This window comes from Mustelus asterias, chromosome 5 (genome assembly GCF_964213995.1).
Source record: "Mustelus asterias chromosome 5, sMusAst1.hap1.1, whole genome shotgun sequence".
NCBI classification, from domain to species: Eukaryota; Metazoa; Chordata; class Chondrichthyes; order Carcharhiniformes; family Triakidae; genus Mustelus; species Mustelus asterias.
The window spans coordinates 107,809,938-107,834,098 of NC_135805.1; the positions used below are offsets into that span (position 1 = coordinate 107,809,938).

The 24,161-nt window shown below is 42.2% G+C and overlaps 1 protein-coding gene across 8 annotated transcripts in view; it reads right to left on the reverse strand.

Annotated features, from left to right (window-relative positions):
* Positions 1-24,161, reverse strand: part of mboat2b (membrane bound O-acyltransferase domain containing 2b) — a 125,521-nt gene that overhangs the window by 38,677 nt on the left and 62,683 nt on the right. For 6 of the 8 annotated variants that reach the window (XM_078213184.1, XM_078213180.1, XM_078213186.1 and 3 more), the window contains 2 exons: positions 8,036-8,131; positions 7,116-7,171 (listed from right to left, as the gene is read on the reverse strand). In XM_078213184.1, coding sequence (XP_078069310.1) covers positions 7,116-7,171; positions 8,036-8,131 — 152 coding nt within the window. Of the gene's footprint in view, positions 1-6,844; positions 6,968-7,115; positions 7,172-8,035; positions 8,132-24,161 lie in introns of those variants that run through there. The other 2 variants (XM_078213188.1, XM_078213187.1) reach the window with 2 other exon arrangements.

The following is a 24,161-nucleotide window of genomic DNA, read 5'->3' on the forward strand; positions in this document are numbered from 1 at the left end:
GAACAGTTTAGCTGAAAGGCTGCTTGGAAACTCAATCTTACCAAGAGGTTAATTCCTTAGTATATAAAGAATAGCAACTTATAAACCTGTTTATGTGAAAAGTAGATTGGAAAAAAAACTGTAAAGTAAATCACCTGATATTGATCGAACAAGATGCTTGATACAACATATTCACTTAATTAAATTGTTGCTTCAAAATTGAAGTTGAAAGGCAAGAGGACTCTGTCAGAATACAGATAATCCAGATAAACACCACACTTGACAGGAGAATTCTACCCATTTAGCCCTCACACGTCCCAAAAGAGCATGTGATCTATTCTTCACTGCCAGAGGGAGGATGACATTCCATGCCTATGTCAGTTTTGCAAGCAGTGCCTCAAACAGTTAAACACCAAAACAGGTCCCTTGATGGAATGCACAAGAATGAAAGGAAAACCATAAAATTTCTTCTGGCTGAAATTCTGGTAAGATTCCAAAATCTTCCTTCGGATTCTCCCCAAAAAGGACAGTGACAATGGCAGTAGCTACCCAACCCTTCTATTTTTTTTGCAGTAAACAGTAAGGCACGCACATGGACATGCTCACACTGAGGAGATGAAAATGGAGAAATTTTTATGAAATCTAAAAGGAATGACTAAATTATCCCATCAACTTTATGGAATCAAAAGCATCAGAAGCAGGAACATAACTGCACAAATATCAGCAGCATTCTAGGAATTTTCTTTTGGGGAGGGGTGGATATTTGTTAATTTAGCAATATAACCACACAAATTACTTCAAAAGATTAAATATTAGGTACCCAAGTTCAAAATCTGATAATTTTGGAAACTCAAATTGATCATATACACAAAACCTTACCATCACTGATGTGACTAACATGTAATTGCCAGGATTGTCCTTGCATCCTTTCTTGTAAAAGATTGTCACATAGAACTTTCCAATCCTCTGGCACTTCCCATGTTTAGGGAAGATGATGGCAAGTACTGCCATCTTCAATCCATTTCCTTCAGCAACCTGAGATGCAAGCCATCCAGTCAAGGCAACTTGTTCACTCAAAAGCTCAGGCAGCCTTTCCAGTACCTCATACTTCTCAATTGCCACTCCATAGGGCAGCACAGTAGCAAGCACTGCTGGCTTACAGTGCCAGGGACCTGGGTTCAATTCCCGGCTTGGGTGACTGTCTGTGCGGAGTCTGTACATTCTCTCCATGTCTGCGTGGGTTTCCTCCGGGTGCTCAGGTTTCCTCCCATAGTACGAAAGACATGTGGGTTAGGTGCATTGGCCATGCTAAATTCTCCCTCAGCCTACCCAAACAGGTGCTGTAGTGTGGCAACTAGGGAACTTTCACAGTAACTTCATTGCAGTGTTACTGTAAGCCTACTTGTAATTAATAAATAAACTTCTAACTTCATTCATTACATCTCCACTTCTAATATTTTATCAGCGTCCTTTTCCTTTTGCCCAAGATGTACAAAGTGAGAATCACACCCCTAACAACCCAATGTAGCTTTCCTAAGCTAATGCAGGCTGCCCTGCTTGTTCTAAACTTCCCTCCATGGGACAGAAAATCTAGTCCTAATATTCAAAGATATTTAGATTTAACCACTCATTAAGATTGTGGAATGATGACTAAATAATCCTTAAAATACAAATTTGAAGTCTACATAATTCCATAGCACAACGAATAATTACTGAATTGTACAGTCAAGACTGAATTGCTTCACTGTTAAAAAACCAGTCATCTCAAACTGAGCCATTGTAAGTAAATGTCTGATCAGACCAAATGCTAAAATCTGGTTTTAGTGTGCAATTTTCTTAGAAAAAAAAACTGGATATCATAATCAGAAAATTAAATACTCAAATTATGCAATTCTAGCATCTTGCAAAACCTTCCACATACGTACACACACCTCCCCTGCAATTAGTGCATGCGTGTACATGGTAACTGGTGTACATAAGGATAACAATTGCAGATACTGGGCCAGTGATGTGTACAGTATGCACAATAGGAACCTTCCTGGACAAGAGAGAGTGTATCCAAAAGTAATATTCACAATGAAGGAAGTGTCAAAAAGTTCTATTATTTGAACAAAATGCTGCAACAATTCACAACATTCCACAACTTACTTGTCTGTCCCTGTTCCCATCTATATAACAAAGTGCCATCAGTAAAAAAAAGTACAACACACTATTCCTTCATTCAAATCATTAACAAATATAGTTTAGAGGTGCCAGTATAAATCCCTGGGGAGTGCTATGTCTCACATTAGAACATTCCCTATATCCTATTGTCACTTACCTCCAAGCCAATTACCAACCTATGTCACCAGGTTATTCCCAATTCTATGCCCCCTCATTAAATGTATTTTCGCGTCTATACAGACAACTTCCCATTAGTCATCTTAGTGACCTCCTCAAAAAACTAACTAGATTAGTCAGACATGATCTACCCTTCAAAGGTTCATGCTCTTTGATCAGCTCATACTTGTCCAAATGATTGAGCAAATTAAGACTAAAAAAACACATGACAAAACTAAAGCTGAAAAGATCAGTGAAAAATACCATAATTAACAGACTGAAACAAAAAGTGAGCAAAGAGACTGTATGAAAATGAAGTACAGCGAACAAACAAAACAACTTTTAAAAAAGTGTTAGAAAATGAATCAAGGAGAAGCTGGGGCCACTCAATGAGACCGGTAATATTATTGTTGATTTAAATAAAATTCAGTTGCTTGAGTATGCAATGAGGCAACTCAACCCTTTTTAAAAATACTTAATTGGCATGGGATAATGTAGTAGGGAAGCAATGTCATATGTGCAGAAAACGAAAAGGATTAAATAGTGCTATAAATTGAAGAGAACGGGCTTAGGTATTATTAGCCTGCTCTGCCATTCAATAAGATTGTGATTGATTTGTTTGTATTTCAAATTCCATATTGCCATCTACCCCCAATAATATTCGATGACCCTGCCTCCACCACCTTGAGGGAGTTCTAAAGTCATACAAAGACTTTTCCTCCTCGGTCCTAAAAAAGCAATCCCTATTTTAAAAATAGTGCCCCCTAGTTCTGAACTTGCCCACAAGAGAAATCCCTTGCACATCCACCTTCTGAAGGCCATTTAGTATCTTACAGGTCATCCCTCCTTCGAAACTCCAGTGGAAACAAGCCCATTTGTCCAACCTTTCCTCATAAGACAACCTGTTCATTCCAGGTATCAGTCGAGTAACCCTCCTCTGAATCATCTCCAATGTTTACATCCTTCCTAAATAAGGAGACCAAAACTGCACACAATATTTGTGTCCTGCTGCCTCGGCAAAGCAGCCAGCATAATTAAGGACCCCACGCACCACGGACATTCTCTCTTCCACCTTCTTCCATCAGGAAAATGATACAAAAGTCTGAGGTCACATACCAACCGACTGGAGAACAGCTTCTTCCCTGCTGCCATCAGACTTTTGAATGGACCTACCTCGCATTAAGTTGATCTTTCTCTACACCCTAGCTATGACTAACACTACATTCTGCACTCTCTCGTTTCCTTCTCTATGAATGGTATGCCTTGTCTGTATAGCACACAAGAAACAATACTTTTCACTGTTTTCTAATACATGTGCCAATAAACCATGTCTATATTTTCCTTTATAAATGCTTTTTTCCACATTTACTTTTAAATGAAAACTGCCTCTAAGTTTGTAAATAATTTCTTGCCAGCGAAAGCAATTCAGGCTCTCCCATGGCATAACAGTATAATTTCCACATGACAGGTTTATCCAGACAGTTTTCATATAAAGTTCTCTGATCACATCTATAAATGAAGAGTTGGCTGGAAACTTGCACATTTCAGTTTTAATACATTATTAATTCATTTCTTAAGACAGTGCACATGGACAGTCAAGACCAAGTGCAGTCTTACACCACTAGGGCTTGAAAATAATTGAACTGGTGTTTAGGTAGGGCTGCTAATTAGGTACAGTGGAGTGGGACAGAGTAGAGAAAGTCAGGAGGGGCAAAGAAGCGGAGCGGAGAAGGGGATGGGGAAGATATCAAGCAGAGGTTTGAAAAGAAGTTGGGACAACAGAATCAAATCATAAGGATAGCTGAGTGGGATGCTGTTCAGTATGTGGAGGGGGGAATAGATGGGGGGAAATATAAAAATCTAAAACATTGGAAGAAAAATGAAGTAAATAATATGATTCAAGATGATGATGATTCAAACAGAAACATTACCAAATAAATAAACTCAAAATTGGCAACAGTGGGAATAAATTAGACTAAATAAGTTGGTTAGAAATTTGACAAGTGAAACAACATGAGGCTAATAAACTGATAGGCCCAAATACTTATTCCCCCGATTTCAGTACTGATAACCTCCACAAAAATCCAATCAATCTACTTAATTGAGCCGATTGCTGCAAAATTCAATGAAATCATCTTATTGGCAAATGGGAGTGAGACAAGGTAGAAAGGGTGCCAGAGCACATACCGGGATGAGAAAAAGGTAAGAGAATGAGAGGGGAAAGTGAAAAGAAACAGAAAGAGAAGAAAGAGGAAAAAAGTGAAGAATGTTAAACAATTGGACTGGCCACATTCATATTTGAAAAGCAAAGATTCAAACGCCCCAGGGATTTGGATATCTTTGAAAGCCAGTGTCTGTTGGCCAATTCTATGGCCCTATTCAGGACAGACCATCACTTGTTTGTGAATTCAATACAGTCCAACATGCAGATCAAGTGGCCCATGCCAGATCCCATGTCTTTTACTGGAAGACCATGGAAACCAGACTCCCACAATTCTACCAGAAACAAAGAAGAATGTTGCAACCCTACCAGAAAATTTTGTACAAATCTAAAAAATATGCACACAATGTCCACATTGAAGGAGACTTCATCCACAGTGACCTAAGAATCAGGGGGAACTCTCCACTGGTTGAAGCCATACTTGCCACAAAGAAAGATGGTATGGTTATTGGAAGTCAATCATCTCATCCCGGGGCATCATTGGAGTTCCTCAGTGTTCTAGGCTCAACCATCTTTTGCTGTTTCATCATTGACCTTCCTTCCATAATAAGGTCAGAAATGAGGAGGTTCGCTGTTGATCAAGTTCAGCAACATTTGTGACTTCTCATATACTGAAGGAATCCATGCTCACCAAGACCTGGACAACATTCAGGCCTAGGCTGATGAACAAAAAGTAACATTCTCACCAAATGACTATTTCCAACGAGAGAATGGAATCATCATCACTGAATCCCCCATTTTCAACATCCTGGAGATTATCACTGACCAGAAACTGATCTGGACCAGCCATATAAATACTGTAGCTACAAGAGGAGGTCAGAAACAGAATTCTTCAGAATGTAACTCACCTTCTGACTCCCCAATGCCTGTTCACCATTTACAAAGCACAAGTGAAGAATGTGATGGAATACTCTCCACCTGCCTGAATGAATTCAACTCCAAAGCTCAATAACACTCAGGACAAAGCAGCCCGCTTGATTGGAGTCCCACCCACTACCTTCAACTCCATCAGTGATGCATAGTGGCAGTTACAAGATGCACGGCAGCAACCCAAGGCTCCTCGACAGCACATTCTAAAGTAGAGGCCGCTGCTACCTAGAAGCAGAAAGGAAGCAGATGCATAGGAACACCAGCACCAGAACGTTCCACTACAAGCCACATCATCCTGACTTGGAACTATATCGCCGGGTCAATATCCAGGAACTCCCCTTACCAACAGCACTGTGGTTGTATCTGCATCACATGGACTTCAACAATTCAAGGCAGCAGCTCACCACCCCCTTGAGGGCAATGAGAGATGAGGAATACATACTGTCCCATCCACCAACACCCATATTCCATGAATTAATGAGGGGATAATAGCTAGGATTGTCTGACCTCACCTGCTACACACCCTCATACAAAATACAGGCCACAGGGAACAGAAAATTCCACCCAGTGTGTTTTAGGTCTTAATCATATTGGCTAAGGGATAAATATTTGACCAGGACACGGAGCACTTCTGCTCTTTGAACATTGCCATGGGGATAGCAAAATGGGCCTAGGTTTGCTGTCTCATCTGAAAGACAGCATTTCTGACTATACACCTTGCATTGTGTGTCAGCTTGGATTACATGTTTAGTCTTTGATGTGAGCTGGAACCATTAACCGACTGTCTCAGTGTTTACCAACGGAGCTCAAGATTGACAACCAAAATCAAGATAGCATTTTCCCTCCAGGAAACTTAAAGCCAAAGAAAGTCTCCTTTGCCAAGTCTGTGGTCAGACCAAAGATCAACAATCAAACAAATAGCACAATGATCTCACTGCAATTCTTCCATAAGCACAAGATATGGATAACAATATTTATTCATGCCACAATCACTCATTTATCCAGAGTGTGCCACCTTTTCTTTTTCCACCCCCTTCACAATAGTATCAAACTAATTTTAAATGATTCTCAAGTTGTCAATATCAGCCTACCTAGAGCTCTAATCCACGGAGGTGACAAAACTGAAAAACATCTTTCCCATAACTGTTGCAAATTTACCTTTTACCTTGTTAGTTTGAACATTCGTTCCACAAAGTTGTGATGAATTTACTCTTTCTGTACAGATACTATTTATCTAATGAAGTTAACTCTTAAGTGCCTCCGTGGCTCAAACGCATGCCTTACATCTCAATAACCAGAGGTGGACAATGCTCAAGGTGTAGATCCATTTGACTAATGTGCAACTCAAGTACAATTTCCTGATTTGCCCTCTGATTTTGGCTAAATAGTTCAATGATTTGTTTATGTTTCTGATTGCAGTAATCGGACAACAATTCTAGAAAAACTTTTACATGCCTTGTCTTCTCCCTTGGTCACTTCAACATCATTCATGGAGTGCTTCCAATGATTTTATAGCAGAAAGCATAACATTATAATCCATTTCATTTCCTTCTCTTGCCCTTCCACCAGCAGGGATAATGGTTTGATACTCACACTGAGTCCTTGGGCAAGGGAAGGATAAAGAGGAGAAGGAAGAGAAGGAAAACTTTTAAAAGACAAGCCTAGTCCAGTATATTTGCATCTCGTGATCATAAACACATTTTAATAAAGTTTGATATTTGCTTACCATCATGAATTTCAAAGGCCAGACTGGTTATCTTCTGTGTGATTATCATCATTGGACTACAGAACAGAAATGACAGAGGGAGAGAAAAAGTGGAATCATTTTGTTTTAAAAACTGCTCAGAACACAATCTGCAGGCAGATAAAATAGCATCATTGTGACAAGCTACAAGTTGATTAAAAATCAACATTGGAATTAGACTCGAAAACCTCAAAATGTGGTGGTTGGGATATTTGCATCCCAGATGAGGGAGTCGACTTGGAAAAAGTTTGCAAGATAAAACTTTAAACCGTTGCAAAACTAGCAATTCCTTGCAGAGATGTCAGCAAGATCCACTGGCCATAGCTAAGAAACACTGACAACAGACAAATGTTAACTGGGTCTGGGACACGTGCATGTTGGGAGGATGGGAGCATAAAAACAGAAATCCAAAGGGCTCGAGGCAGCTGTAGTGAATCGGGCAACTTAACTGGTCAAACAGAATGAACTCGCAAATCACTGCCAAACTGAGCACTCACTGTTGGTGTATGCTGATGTTTGTTTGTAACCATTATTGATTTTAAGTAACAGTTACCCTGAAATCTTTTGTCCCTAGTTCTCCTTTCCACCAAAAATTGATTGAAGTGTTGAGTCTTACAGGGTCTACTGAACAATTTCTATTGGACAACACTGATTTATAGGAACATTGAAAGGAGTTGGGCAGCCCGAATTCTGCACCTTGTGGCATTAGCTATCAGCACTGAACTTTATAAATACAAAACTGGTGACTGAAAATTTCACACCCAATCATCAATAGCTCTAGAATTCAGAAGTTAGAGAGCAAATTATTTTCACTAATATTTCCAAAAGATCACAGAATTCCAGTAATTACTACCTTCCCTGAAACTTTGAGATACCATATTTAAAAAGTGCAATATACTTACCCAGTAAAGTCAGCTGAATACTGTCCATAATCAAAGAGGTATACTCTGCTAACTTGGCACAAAGTGAGGTATCCAAAAGCAATGACAAAACAAAACCTAATAAAAAAAAACACTCGTCAATGAATGCATCACATCAATTATTGAAAGTTATTGCAACTTGACTGGCTTTATAGGTTTCAGCTTTGTTTCCTTGTGTACCCACTTCCAAGAGAAAGGGAAACTACTCTCCATCAAGCTCAGAATATTGTTCCAGGAACATCAGCTGAGTCAATTCTCTCATCACAGTCAATATTGATTTCTAATTAGCTTTTCGTACCGACTGCTGCCCAATTTGCTCTTTATTGCTCTCTCCAAGGAATCTAAACTGGAAGTGTGACATAGAACAGGCTAGGTTGTAAGAATGTAATAATGTTGGTCTTATTGGTTCAAGTTCCAGTCCAAATGGCAACCATTGCCATGATTTAGAATTTCAGTCATATTAAATAGAGATCTACAAAAAAAAACATCTTGGGGGTAAACTAAAAGACAACGGCCAGAACGTTACCACCTTGCCTGCCACGAAATCAGTGCAGGCGAAGGTCCGACAACAGAAATCTCCATAGACCTCGGGTGGGAATTTCCAGTCTCGCCCGAGCGAGGCCGTAAAACTCTCTTTCCCCCCCCCCCCCCCCCCAAATTTCTCAAAGAACAATACAGCACAGGAACAGGCCCTTCGGCCCTCCAAGCCCGTGCCGCTCCCTGGTCCAAACTAGGCCATTCTTTTGTATCCCTCCATTCCCACTCCGTTCATATGGCTATCTAGATAAGTCTTAAACGTTCCCAGTGTGTCCACCTCCACCACCTTGCCTGGCAGCGCATTCCAGGCCCCCACCACCCTCCGTGTAAAATATGTCCTTCTGATATCTGTGTTAAACCTCCCCCCTTCACCTTGAACCTATAACCCCTCGTGAACGTCACTACCGACCTGGGGAAAAACTTCCCACCGATCACCCTGTCTATGCCTTTCATAATTTTATACACCTCTATTAAGTCTCCCCTCATCCTCCGTCTTTCCAGGGAGAACAACCCCAGTTTACCCAATCTCTCCTCATAACTAAGCCCCTCCATACCAGGCAACATCCTGGTAAACCTCCTCTGTACTCTCTCCATGTCTTTCTGCTAGTGTGACGACCAGAACTGGACGCAGTATTCCAAATGCGGCCGAACCAACGTTCTATACATCTGCAACATCAGACCCCAACTTTTATACTCTATGCCCCGTCCTATAAAGGCAAGCATGCCATATGCCTTCACCACCACCTTCTCCACCTGTGACGTCACCTTCAAGGATCTGTGGGCTTGCACACCCAGGTCCCTCTGCGTATCTACACCCTTTATGGTTCTGCCATTTATCGTATAGCTCCTCCCTACATTATTTCTACCAAAATGCATCACTTCGCATTTATCAGAATTGAACTCCATCTGCCATTTCTTTGCCCAAATTTCCAGCCTATCTATATCCTTCTGTAGCCTCTGACAATGCTCCTCACTATCTGCAAGTCCTGCCAATTTTGTGTCGTCCGCAAACTTACTGATCACCCCAGTTACACCTTCTTCCAGATCATTTATATAAATCACAAACAGTTCTCCAGTTAAACAAATCTGACATGACTGAATACTAATGACTCTGTGCAAACCATCTTCTTCACTATGTTAAATGTTTTATCCCCCTTCATTGTGACGACATTAGTGGAAGCACAAATTTATTAACATCTGATGTGCAGATAATTAATATTTTTATACCATGGCTAAAGCAGACAATAATTTGTCAATATGAATCTACATAAGGAACTCAGGAAATCTCCCAGCTATCCTAGCCTATTAGCTGAGAATGAGACCAGACAACAGAGCCTCATTGTGTCAAGTTGTTGTAGCCTGTGTTTAAACTTGCTCTACTGGTTTTTAATATCTTCAATGCTTGGTTTCTTTTGTAGAAAGGCACTGAAAATTCGCAACTTAAACTTCAAAAATATTTCAATTAAAAAGATCAACATTTGATAGGCTAAATACTAAAACCATCTTCACAACAATATCTGGACAGCTGAGTCGTGTCAGTTCAGAGGCTCTCCAATGGAGAAGGGTGGTTTGTAACTTGAACTATATAGACTGAAAGGCCTGACATTTGGTTCCAATTGTGCATAATCAGAAATGTGGCAGTTGGCTCCAGTGTCCCCAAGACTAACTGTAGTACTCAGACTATTGACTTGTTCATGACCTCTGTTGAAAAGCATTATTCTGTCTGCAAATACCTTCAGTGGAGTTAATTAATATTTGAGTGTTATTCTAACTACGTGAATAATGGTCATTTGGGGACAGTAGTGGAGCAGCATCAGCACTCTGTGGAGTTACACAGTATCTCTCAGCTCTCAGTATGAATCCAAAACAGCTGAACTTGAGAACTCCCAGATATTGCTGGATGTAAATATTTGAAGGTGAATATAGAAGTATCAAGGGGGTACAGCAAGTAATGAAATGGTGTTACAGGAGAGAGCACTAGCACTAGCAAAATGGACGGTGCTGCAAATGCTCTCATTCTACAAAATCTCCTTTATTGAATGCAAGTGCAAGGATTGGTTTAAGAAATGTTGGTGCTGATTTTAGGATGTTGTGTTTTGCAAGAACAGCCCCAAACATGAGATTACTACTTGATTCAGGCTGATTTACGTCAGTTGGTTTTGCCACGTGAAGTCCAAGCATGGATCTACTTTGAGATCAGAGCTTCCATCTTCACAAACAGCCAGAAGCTAAGAAGAAGTTTGCAAAGACAGTTGCTCTGGCTGCCTGCTCCTCATCAGTGCATGGGTGGTCACATGCAGAAAGGGAATGTTCACCATTGTGTTCAATGCTTTCCATGACCAGCGGACACCACAGGGAAGAATGTCTAATAGATACATACACGATTCACACAAGAACAGTTTCAAATCATGAAAACAGTTAGTTCTCAGTTGCTCACCAAGAATTCATTGATGCTACAGCATGTCACTGAAGTGGCAAAGACAAGTCACTCTAGCAATGCCTGAAGACAATTACCTAATATCCATCAATGGAAAGGGCCATTTCTACTACATCTTGAAAATTAAGCTAATGGCTTTCTAGCCAATGAAATTTTTTTTTAAAATTACTTCAACCATCACTTGGTTTATGAACAGTCCAAAATAGTAAATCTGTTTCTCTCCACAGACACTTTTCCAGCATTTTTGTTTTTAAAAAAATTTCATTTGTAGGGTTTAGCGAGTGAGACTTTTTGCCACATCATAATTATGTCATTATTAGGACAGGAGGTAGTCAGTAGGCTGAACAAATCAATTTTGAACTAATGGAAATAACAGTTACATATCTAAAACTTTTCTTGTTCATTTACAGACAAGCTACTCAATTAAAAGTTATATGTTCATCAAGGATCCACTTGATGAACAAAAAGTCAGAAGAGGGGAGGAAAAAAAAGTCAGAAAGGTTAACATGACAGACATGCAGCAAAATAAGGATTTCAGGCTACAGTTTTAGTCCCCCCTGTGTCTCTGTTAATTGGGAGCAGCTGCTTGTAGGAAAATTTACATCAGAGCAGTGGGATTCATTCAAAAAAAAAAGGTGTGTACAGGGCCAACATGTTCCCATGAAAGTGAAGGGTGGGAGCAACAAGTCCAGAGGACCTTGGATGTCAAGGGATATCCAGATTTGGATAAGGAAAAAGGGAGGCTAATGGCAAATACTGAGGGCTACAGCAAAGCCCTAGAGGAATATAGAAAGTGCAGGGGATTACTTCTAAAAAAATTAGGAGCACGAAGGAGGGACATGAAAAAACACTGGCGGGTAAGATAAAGGAAAATCCAAAAGGTGTTTTATAAGTATATTAAGAGCATGAGGATGACCAAGGAAATTGTAACGCCCATTAAGGACCAACGTGGCAATGTTTGGGGAGCCAGAAGATATAGGTGAGGTTAAATGTGTACTTGGGATTGACATTCACTATGGAGAAGTATGATGTAGGTATAGAAATCAGAGGCATTGTGGTTTATTTGAACAACGTAACATTGAAGGGGAGGAGGTATTAATGGGGCTAAAAGTGAATAAATCTCCAGGCCCAGATGAGATGTATCCAAGGCTGCTGTGGGAGGCAAGGAAGGAGATTGCATCAGGTTTGGCAATATACAAATCTTCTCTGGCCAGAGGAGAGCTAATTCAAGAAGGGAAGTAGGGAAAAAACAACTCAGGAAATTACAGGTCAGTGAGTCTAACTTCAGTGGTAGGGAAACTATTGGAAAAATATTCTGAGGGACAGAATTAATTGCCACCTGGTGAGGCAAGGATTGTCAACGTGGTTTTGTCAAAGAGAGATTGTATCTTACAAATATGATTAATGTTTGAGATGGGGACTAGGTGTGTAGGTGAGGGTAGTCTACATGGACTTCAGTAAGACTTTGACAAGGTCCCACATGGGAGGCTGATGAAGGTGGTAAGAGTCCATGGGATCCAGGGCAATTTGGTAAATGGGATTCAAAATTGGTTTAGTGGTAGGAGGCAGAGGGTGATGGTCAAAGGTTGTTTTTGTGACTAGTAGCCTGTGTCCAGCGATCTTCTGCAGCTATTGGTGCTGGGTCCCTTGTTGTTTGTAGTGTAATGATCTTGACACGAATGTAGGAGTTTGCAGAAGACACAAAAATTGATGGTGTGGTAAATAATACTGAGAAGCAAAGCCTTAGATTACAGGATGATATAGGCAGGCTGGTTAGATGAGCAGAAGAGTGGCAAATGGAATTTAACCCTGAAATGTGAGGTAATGCATTTTGGGAGATCTAGCAAAGCAAGAGAATATACAATGAATGGTCAAATCCTAGGAAGTACAGAGTATCAGAAGAACCTTGGTGTGCATGTCCACAGATCTTTGAACACAGCAGGACAGGTAGATAAGGTGGTTAAGAAGGCACATGGGATACTTGACCTTATTAACCAAGGCACTGAATATCAGAGCAGGGAGGTTATGATGGAGCTATACAAAACTCTGGTAAGCCACAGCAGGAGTACTGTCTGCAGTCCTGGTCCCCACACTACATGAAGGAAGTGATTGCATGAGAGAGGGTGCAAAGGAGATTCATCGGGATGTTACCTGGTTAGAGTGTTTCAGCTATCAAGAGAGACTGGATAGGCTGGAGTTGTTTTCCTTGGAGCAGAGAAGGCTGAGGGGTACCTAACTGAGGGGCATAGATGGGAAGTATCTTTTCTCCATAGCAGAGGGGACAATAACCAAGGGCCATAGATTTAGGTTAGGGGCAGGAGGTTTACAGGAGATGTTTGGAAAACCTTTTTGCACTCAGTGGTGGGAATCTGGAACTCTCCATCTGCAAGGGTGGTAGAGGCAGGAACCTTCAACATTTATGAAGTATTTAGATGAGCACTTGAAATGCCATAGCGTACAAAGCGACAGGCCAAATGCTAGAAGATGGGATTAGAATAGATAGGTGCTTGATGCCCGGCATGGAAATGGGCCGAAGTGCCTCTTTCTGTACTGTAAAATTCTATGACTATGACGCTCCCTCACTCCATGATTCCTACAACAAAACTGAGTTCTACTATCCAAAAATCAAAACTAATAGACTAAAATATATGTTGGGTGCCAAGATATGGAGCCACAATTCTTGTAAGGGTTTGAATATCAACTTGAAATGTATGCCACTTCTGGCATATTTGAGATTAGTGATGAATAAAACACCATGAACAACGCAAGGAATTTACAAAACAGAACTGAAGGAGAGAAGCCAGCCCTGGATAAATCATTTCACTTCCTCTGGCACACACCAAAAGCTTCAACATAGTCTCTGGAAACATGCCGAAGTTCTGTCACTAGTAGTCATCCCAAATACTTTTAAACAAGATAAACTATTTAACTGATTTATTCAGAAACAGCTATTTAGAGAGGCAGAAGGAAGATACTAAAAAAAGTCATAGAAATCATAGAATCATAGAAACCCTACAGTGCAGAAGGAGGCCATTCGGCCCATCGAGTTGCACCGACCACAATCCCACCCAGGCCCTACCCCCACATATTTACCCGCTAATCCCTCTAACCTATGCATCCCAGGACTCTAAGGGGCAATTTTTAACCTGGCCAATCAACCTAACCCGCACATCTTTGGACTGTGGGAGGAAACCGGAGCACCCGGAGGAAACCCACGCAGACACGAGGAGAATGTGCAAACTCCACACAGACAGTGACCCGAGCCGGGAATCGAACCCAGGACCCTGGAGCTGTGAAGCAGCAGTGCTAACCACTGTGCTACCGTGCCGCCCAAAGAAGACACATTGGAAACCAGACCAGGCAAAGCAGCCAGAAATCTTTGAAGGCTTTCCTGCAGAAGTTGGGGGTGAAAAAATGTTTCAAAAGAAAACTAATTACTTGCTCCTTTAGAAAAAAAAAAATATAGTCTCTGTAGATGTAAAACTGCAGGCTATAAACCACCCCACTCAGTTGCAGTGACCATACAGAAAAAGATTAAAGGAAATAAAAATTGATTATGGATGCTAAGAATTTTAAACATCCAAATACTCAGCAATATCCAAAATGAATTGGAATTGCAGCTCACGTGAAGTAAATTTTGTAATAAGGCTAATATCATTGTGATATTTCATGTGCTTTATGGGAGTGTGGGTGGGAAAACTAGGTTTCAGGTTGGGGTAGCGGTTCCTTTAAGATCATCTCATTAAAATGTCAGGGCTCAATATTCAACATACAAACTTTTAGCTATACATATACAATGTAAATGAAAAAGTTAACCACGTTATTAATTTCAAGCTACCACTTGAGCCAATAATTTAAATAATCACTTTGAAACCAGATAACACAACATCCTTTTGGAAATTAGGATTTTATTTCACTCCAACAGTTCATTTAAACAAACTTTTTAAAATTGCACCAACCTGGCTCACAAGAATGAAGAGGAGTATGCCATTCAGCTCTGAGTCTGCACCGCCATTCAATAAGATCATGGCTGATCGGATTGCAGCTTCGACTCCACATTCCTGTCAACTCCGCAAAACCCTCAATTCCTTTGGTGAGCAAAATTCTATCAAACTCAGCCTTGAATATATTCAGTAAGTCAGCCTGTACTGCTCTCAGACTAATGATCCTCAGAAAACAATTCTCCTCATCTCCATCATAAGTGGGAGATACCTGTTAGGGTCCTGGATCAGAACCCCAAGCTATATTAACAAGTCATACTAGACCCCAACGATTTTTCTATTTTGGCATAAATGTGAGGAAAGGGTGCTTTGTTCCAAGAATAACTTCACTGACAAATTAGGGATCTTTTATCAAAACCAGCTTTATTCGTAAGTTTAAGCATAACTAGCAAAATGAAGCAGTTTAACTCAACCATTGAACAATCTTTGCACATGAAAAGAAACTATTCCAATTACTAATTTATCACTATTTTAGTTTCAAATAAGCAACATTCTTCCTATAGACTTCAATCCCACTTTAAATATAATAAATTTGGAAGGGAAATGAAATGTTGACATTTATTACAAGGGGAACAGAGCATAAAATAGAGGTAGTTTACGGTTACAAATATAGTTAGCAAATACAGAACTGCTTGCTCTTATTTGGGTCAGCTGCCTTGGAGTTTGGGAGAGGTTTTGGGTTTCAGAGGAGCTTCCAGGCTTGCCTTTAACCAGCTCCAGCCAGCAACTGAGCCCTAAACTGAAACAAAAAGATGTTGTTTCGCCGCTACTAACCTGGCTCCTCCCATAAATTTAAAAAGAAAGCTCCACCTGCCACTGCTTTGGAGGAAAAAATGTGGAGATGCCAGCATTGGACTGGGGTGAACACAGTAAGTCGTCTCACAACACCAGGTTACAGTCCAACAGGTTTATTTGGTAGCACAAACCACTAGCTTTCGGGGCAGCGCTCAGAAAGCTAGTGGCTTGTGCTACCAAATAAACCCTGTTGGGACTTTAACCTTGTGTTGTGAGACTTCTTACTGTATTAAGGAAAAAACCCAGGGGAAATCTCCTTTTATAAACAGCAGTCCATTAGCTTCATCCTAGTAAATACTACATGGCTAAAATGAGTAATTATCCTGTTCTCCAGCATCTGAGCGGCTTTCCAGACACCAACTGTTTGCACAGAATCTTAAAACATTCTACAAAAAAACAAAGCACACATTATCACACCCCCAATTTTTAAACTGTGCCCCTTGGTATATACTCCCCCACAGGAGGAAACATCAGCATTCACCCTGTCAAATCCTCTCAGGGTCTTGCATGTTTTAAATCAGATGCTCTCATTCTTCTAAACTCAAATAAGTATATACCCAACCTACCTCAACCTTTCTTCAGAAAATTGCTTATTGGCATGAAAGTTATCAAGTAAACATTCTCTGCACTGCTCCTAATGCTATATCCTTTCTGAAATAAGGTGACCAAAACTGTACACAGTACTTCAGATGTGGTCTCACCAAAACCCTGCATTACTGGAGCACTACCTCCTTAGTTTTATGCTTTATTCCCCTTGTACCAAATGTCAGCATTCCAAATATTTGCCATACCTGCTTACCAACTTATGATTCATGTACCTGGACTCCAGGTCCCTCTATACTGCACAGGTTCTGCAAATAGGAATCTGCCTTTGGGCACAGCACACACAAATGAACAAATACTTTACATTATTTAACATGACACAAGTAGCTACATCAGAGAGGGAACCTCTCAAAATTTGACTGTGGCAGTTGGAAACGGAACTACAGATGAGATAGATTTGCAAAAGAGCTTCAGAAATATTACAAGTCCATTGACTCCCACAGCTACCTGGACTACACTTCAACACCCTGCATCCTGGAAATACTCCATTCCATTCTTGAAATTTCTCCATCTCGTCACATCTTTCCTGATGATGGCTTCCATTTTTTTCAACTGAGATTTCCCCACACCATATCTGTCCAATTCCTTCAGTTCTGTACACCCCCCAACACTGCCAAAAACATGATAAGGTTTCCTTTGTCCTCGCCTTCAACCCACCAACCTCGATATTCAATACATCATCCTCTGCCAGCTCCAGCATGATGCTACCACCAAACATATCTTCCCATCCCCTTTCAACATTCTGAAGGGATCATTTCTTCTGCAACAGCCTGGTCCACTCCTCAATCATCCTCAACAACCCTTCCCATGCACCTGGCCACACTAGACCATGAGATGTTAACATCTATTTTAAACTTTTAAACTCTAGACCGGAAGTAGGCCGCATGCAGGGTGTTGTGGGAAGGGTTTTTGAATTTCTTTTTGTAGCGCGGGAGGTTTAAAAAGCAGGCTACACTATACAGCGGTCAGCGACATTAGTGGGCAGCGGAGTGAGTAGGGAGTAGAGTGAGAGCTGAAAGGACTTTGGCTCCAAGGGCTTAGGCGGAAAGGGCGAGGTGGGGGAAGTTTAATTCTTAAGTACGCTTCTCTGTGTTCCTTGAATTCAAAAGGGAAATTATGAGTGTGAGGCCAGTCTGTTGTTCCCAATGTAGGATGTGGGAGGTCCTGGAGGCTCCTGGCCTCCCGGACATCCATGGGTGTGTCGAGCTGCGGTTCCCATGGGACCGTGTTAGAGAACTGGAACTGCAGCTGGAGGATCTTCGTCTGGTTAGGGAAAATGAGGAGGCGATAGACAGGAGCTATCAGCAGGTGGTCACACCAGGGCCACAGCAGGCAGACAAGTGGGTAACGTCCAGGGAGGGGAAAGCTCGGGTGATAGAGAGCACCCCGGTGGATGTGCCCCGTCACAATAAGTACTCCTGTCTGAGTACTGCTGGGGGGGGGGACAGCCCACCTGGGGGAAGCAGCAGTTGCCGTGCCTCTGGAGCAGAGTCCGGCCCTGTAACTCAGAGGGCTAAGGAGAGGAGGAAGGCAGTATTAATCGGGGACTCAACAGTAAGGGGGTCGGACAGGCGTTTTTGCGGAGGCAGACGGGAGTCTCGGATGGTGGTCTGCCTCCCTGGTGCCGGGATGTCTCTGGTCGCGTCCCAGAAATCCTGAGAGGGGAGGGAGAGGAGCCAGTGGTCGTGGTACATATTGGTACCGCTGACATAGGGAGGAAGAGGGAAGGGGTCATGAAAAGTGAATACAGGGAGTTAGGTAGACAGTTGAGAAGGAGGAATGCAAAGGTAGTAATCTCAGGATTGCTGCCTGTGCCACAGGAAAGTGAGAGCAGGAATGGAGTGAGGTGGAGGATGAATGCGTGGCTGAGGGACTGGGGCAGGGATTCAGGTTCCTGAATCATTGGGACCTCTTTAGGGGCAGGTGTGACCTGTACAAAAAAGACAGGTGGCACTTGAATCCCAGGGGGACCAATATCCTGGCAGGAAGGTTGGCTAAGGCTACTGGGGAGACTTTAAACTAGAAAGGTTGGAGGGAGGGAATCGAGATGAGGTGACTGAGAGCAAGGAGGGTAGCCTGCAAATAGAGAAGGATTGTAGACAGAGCAAGAGGGAGATTAGATGGGTGATGGAGAAGGGGAGAGCTCAGACCAAAGGTCTGAGATGTGTCTATTTTAACGCCAGGAGTGTAGCGAATAAAGTGGATGAACTTAGAGTGTGGATCGATGCTTGGAAGTGTGATGTGGTGGCCATTACGGAGACTTGGGGACAGGGACAGCACTGGATACTTCAGGTGCCGGGTTTTAGATGTTTCAGAAAGGACAGAGAGGGAGGCAAAAGAAGGGGGGGGGGGGGGGTGTCACTGCTGATCAGGAATAGTGTCACAGCTGTAGAGAAGGTGAAAGCCGTGGAGGGATTGTCTATGGAGTCTCTGTGGGTGGAAGTTCGGAGCGGGAAGGGGTCGATAACTTTGCTAGGTGTTTTCTATAGGCCGCCCAACAGTAACAGGGATGTTGAGGACCAGATAGGGAAACAGATCCTGGAGAGATGTAGTAACAGGGTTGTCGTGATGGGAAACTTTAATTTCCCAAACATCGATTGGAATATCCCTAGGGTAAGGGGGTTGGATGGGGAGGAGTTTGTTAGGCATGTTCAGGAAGGTTTCCTGACACAGCATGTGGATAAGTCTACAAGAGGAGAGGCTGTACTCGATCTGGTACTGGCTAATGAGCCTGGACAGGTGTCAGATCTCTCAGTGGGGGAGCATCTTGGGGATAGTGATCATAACTCTATCTCCTTTACACTAACATTGGAAAGAGATAGGATCAGGCAAGCTAGGAAAGTGTTTATCTGGAGTAAGGGGAAATATGAAGCCATCAGGCGGGAGATTAGAGGTGTTGATTGGAAGGAGGTATTCGAGGAAAAGTACTGAAGTAAGGTGGCAGATTTTCAAGGAATGTTTGTCTCGAGTTCTGAATGACAACGTTCCGATGAGACAGGGAGGTTTTGGTAGGTTACAGGAACCGTGGTGCACGAAAGCTGTGCTGAACCTCGTCAAAAAGAAAAGGAAAGCGTACAAAAGGTTCAGAGAACTAGGCGATGATAGGGATCTAGATGAGAATACGGTTTGTAGGAAGGGACTTAAGAACATAAGAAATAGGAGCAGGAGTCAGCCATCTAGCCCCTCGAGCCTGCCCCGCCATTCAATAAGATCATGGCTGATCCGAATTGGATCAGTTCCACTTACCCGCCTGATCCCCATAACCCCTAATTCCCTTACCGATCAGGAATCCATCTATCCGTGATTTAAACATATTCAACGAGGTAGCCTCCACCACTTCAGTGGGCAGAGAATTCCAGAGATTCACCACCCTCTGAGAAGAAGTAGTTCCTCCTCAACTCTGTCCTAAACTGACCCCCCTTTATTTTGAGGCTGTGCCCTCTAGTTCTAGTTTCCTTTCCAAGTGGAAAGAATCTCGCCACCTCTACCCTATCCAGCCCCTTCATTATCTTATAGGTCTCTATAAGATCCCCCCTCAGCCTTCTAAATGCCAACGAGTACAAACCCAATCTGCTCAGTCTCTCCTCATAATCAACACCCCTCATCTCCGGTATCAACCTGGTGAACCTTCTCTGCACTCTCTCCAAGGCCAATATATCCTTTCGCAAATAAGGGGACCAATACTGCACACAGTATTCCAGCTGCGGCCTCACCAATGCCCTGTACAGATGCAGCAAGACATCCCTGCATTTATATTCTATTCCCCTTGCGATATAGGCCAACATCCCATTTACCTTCTTGATCACCTGTTGCACCTGCAGACAGGGTTTTTGCGTCTCGTGCACAAGGACCCCCCAGGTCCCTCTGCACAGCAGCATGTTGTAATTTCTTTCATTTAGATAATAATCCAATGTGCTATTATTTCCTCCAAAGTGAATAACCTCACATTTATTAACGTTATACTCCATCTGCCAGATCCTCGCCCACTCACTCAGCCTGTCCAAATCTCTCTGCAGACCTTCTACGCCCTCCACACGATTCACTTTTCCACTTATCTTTGTGTCGTCTGCAAACTTTGTTACCCTACACTCAGTGGTTGGTAAGTTGATGGAGAAGATCCTGAGGGACAGGATTTATGAACACTTAGAGAGGTTTAATATGCTCAAAAGTAGTCAGCACAGCTTTGTCAAAGGCAAATCATGCCTTACGAGCCTGGTGGAGTTCTTTGAAAATGTGACTAAACACATTGACAAAGGAAAAGCGGTAGATGTGGTTTACATGGACTTCAGCAAGGCGTTTGATAAGGTCCCCCATGCAAGACTTCGAGAAAGTGAGGGGGCATGGGTTCCCAGGGGCTGTTGCCTTGTGGATCCAGAACTGGCTTGCCTGCAGAAGGCAGAGAGAGTGGTTGTAGATGGGTCTTTTTCTGACTGGAGGTTGGTCACCAGTGGAGTGCCCCAGGGATCTGTTCTGGGACCCTTGCTGTTCGGCATCTTCATAAATGACCTGGATGAGGAAGTGGAGGGATGGGTTGGCAAGTTTGCTGACGACACGAAGGTTGGTGGTGTTGTGGAAAGTTTGGAGGGATGTCAGAAGCTGCAGAGTGACACAGATAGGATGCAAGACTGGGCGGAGAAGTGGCAGGTGGACTTCAACCCAGATAAATGTGTAGTGGTCCATTTTGGCAGGGCAAATGGGATGAAGGAGTATAATATCAGGGGTGGAGGTGGTGGTTAAGAAGGCATATGGTGTGCTGGCCTTTATCAATCGAGGGATTGAGTTTAGGAGTCGGGGGATAATGATGCAGCTTTATAAGACACTTGTCAGACCCCACCTGGAGTACTGTGCCCAGTTCTGGTCGCCTCATTACAGAAAGGATGTGGAAGCCATAGAAAGGGTGCAGAGGAGATTTACAAGGATGTTGCCTGGATTGGGTGGTATGCCTTATGAGGAAACGTTGAGGGAGTTTGGTATTTTCTCTTTGGAGACACGAAGGATGAGAGGTGACCTGATCGAGGTTTACAAGATGTTGAGAGGTATAGATTGGGTGGATTCTCAGAGGCTTTTTCCCAGGGCTGAAATGGTTGCTACGAGAGGACACAGGTTTAAGGTGCTGGGGAGTAGGTACAGAGGAGATGTCAGGGGTAAGTTTTTCACTCAGAGGGTGGTGGGCGAGTGGAATCGGCTGCCATCAGTGGTGGCGGAGGCAAACTCGATAGGGTCTTTTAAGAGACTTCTGGATGAGTACATGGGACTTAATAGGATGGAGGGTTATAGGCAAGTCTATTTATAAGCCTAGGTAGGTAGGGACACGACTGGCGCAACTTGTGGGTCGAAGGGCCTGTTTGTGCTGTAGTTTTTCTATGTTCTATCTGCCCTTTTATGTCCTCAATATTAAAAGCCCCAAAAACTCCTTCCAGATGGAAATGACTTGTGTTTATTTCTTTCACTTTAGTACACTGTATTCACACATTATACTGGAACAATCAAGTGCAGACTAAATGCCCACTTCCGATAACTTGAGCTTCTAGTGGCCTGCCATTTTAATTCTCCACCTTACTCTCAGGGGCCTACAACATTTTAATCACAATGCAAGCTTGGGGAATTGCACAAGTCTCTCAGTTATCTTTAAATTCAGCATTTTGCAGCCTTTCAAATCATCATCTCTGCCCCCCATATGGTTTCCTTCTCTTTGTGTCAACAAACTGAGGTAATTTTAAATGATCTATTTGTATTTTTGGGTGTTACAAACAAGGTATAGATTAGGTGAGTTAATTGTCTGTTCCTGTATACCAAGTGTTAACATTTTAGTTAGATTCATGTTTAGTAAAGGTGTTTGCATGCATGGGGATTTTGGTTTAATTTCAAACCGTGCCTGCATTGTGGTTAAAGGGGTTACAATGTGAAAATGAACACCACTTAAAGACAGACCAGGCTGGTGCTTAGCAACCAGGGGCCACTAAGTCAGAAAAAAATTGAATTTCATTTCAAGTTGGACCCAAGTAACTTAAGGGGAAACAGCCGTGACTGGAACTGCCATCAGAAACAGAGAGGCAGACAACAGTGTAATGGGGAGAAAGCAAGTCCCAGAAGCTAAAGAACAGGTCATTCCCTGGTGTCTGGAGTTACAAGTCCCAGAAGACAATTTTTGATTTGATTTATTGTCACATGCATTAGTATACAATGAAAAGTATTATTTCTTGTGCGCTATACAGACAAAGCATACTGTTCATAGAGTACATAGGGAGAAGGAAAGGAGGGGGTTCAGAGATTGTTTTACAGTCATAACTAGTGTGTAGAGAAAGATCAACTTAATATGGGACTAAAAAGGAACTGGAAATTGAACAAAGTACTGTTCATCCAAGTTAAAGAAAGGATCAAAGAGAGGCTCCCAGTTAAAAGATAGAGCTGATAGCTGCAAACCTGGTGAAACTGACTAATGAGAGACTAGACATCTAAAGTAATCCCAAGATTTGTGAAGGAGTGATGCTCTATTGGCATAGCTGGGTTGAATCTCAAATGTACATGGCAATTCAAGGCACAGTAATACTGAGACTGAAATCCTGTAACTTGTGTTATCCTTAAAGATGGGTACATTTGAGAAGATATAGGTGCTGTGAAAGAATATTGTATTATAGTCATTTTTGTGTTTGTAAAATGCTTTATTCTTTTTTAAATAGCTAACTGACAATCCTGTGACTCTGTTCATCCACATTACTGGAAAAAAGTAGAAGTTACGATCTTGAGGCAGCGTTCCATTCTGTGACCTTCCCGGCCAGTATTAACAGCTGGAATTGTCACACTTTGCATGTTTCAGTTTTGCTCCTGTTTTTAATTTGGATAGCAGCTGTTCATTGGTCAGCCATTCGCACATCCTTTGGACACAACCATTCCCCTCATTTCATCCTCCTAAATCTGCTCAACGTTTCGCAGTGCTGGTGAAAAGTCATCGACTTGAAATGTTGATAGTTTCTCTATAGATGCAGCTTGACCTGAATATTTCCAGCATTTTCTGTTATGACAGGAATTGTGCTGTGGTACCAGTGGGCAAGTCACAGCCTTTCCAATACTAGAAACCGTTCAAAATCCTGTTTCAGCAGCTGATAGTTAGTACTACATTTGAGAATCCGAATACAAGAAAAAAATTCAACATGACAACATTGTCTTCGATGCAAATGTTCGAAATAAGTGCATAGAACATTACAGCGCAGTACAGGCCCTTCGGCCCTCGATGTTGCGCCGACCAGTGAAACCAATCTAAAGCCCCTCTAATCTACACTATTCCAATATGCACACAGACTAAGTGGGCACAATAAGGACCACAGGAAATAGAGGTCAAGAGTGTAAGAAACAAAAAAAAACTTGACCATTCTCAACTAATAAACATACAAGATTGATCAGAGATGTGAGATAGGGAGTGAAAGAGGGGCTGATCTTGGGCTTTAATGAGTACACATTGGTAACAGATTATGAGGAAATGAAAAATTGCAAATGTTTACAAGTTATAGGCTCCATGAAATGAAACACCAGGGCACACATTTTAAAAAAAGCTAATGTAATGATATCAAGTAGAATTGTAACGCCCAAGTTGATGGAGGGAGGATCCCTAGGTCAAAACCCTGGAGCTCCTTCCCTAACAGCACTATTGGTGTATCTAAAGGCAACTCACCAGCACCTTAAGAGGGCAATCAGAATGCGCAACAAATGCTGGCCTTGCCAGCAATGCTCATAATCC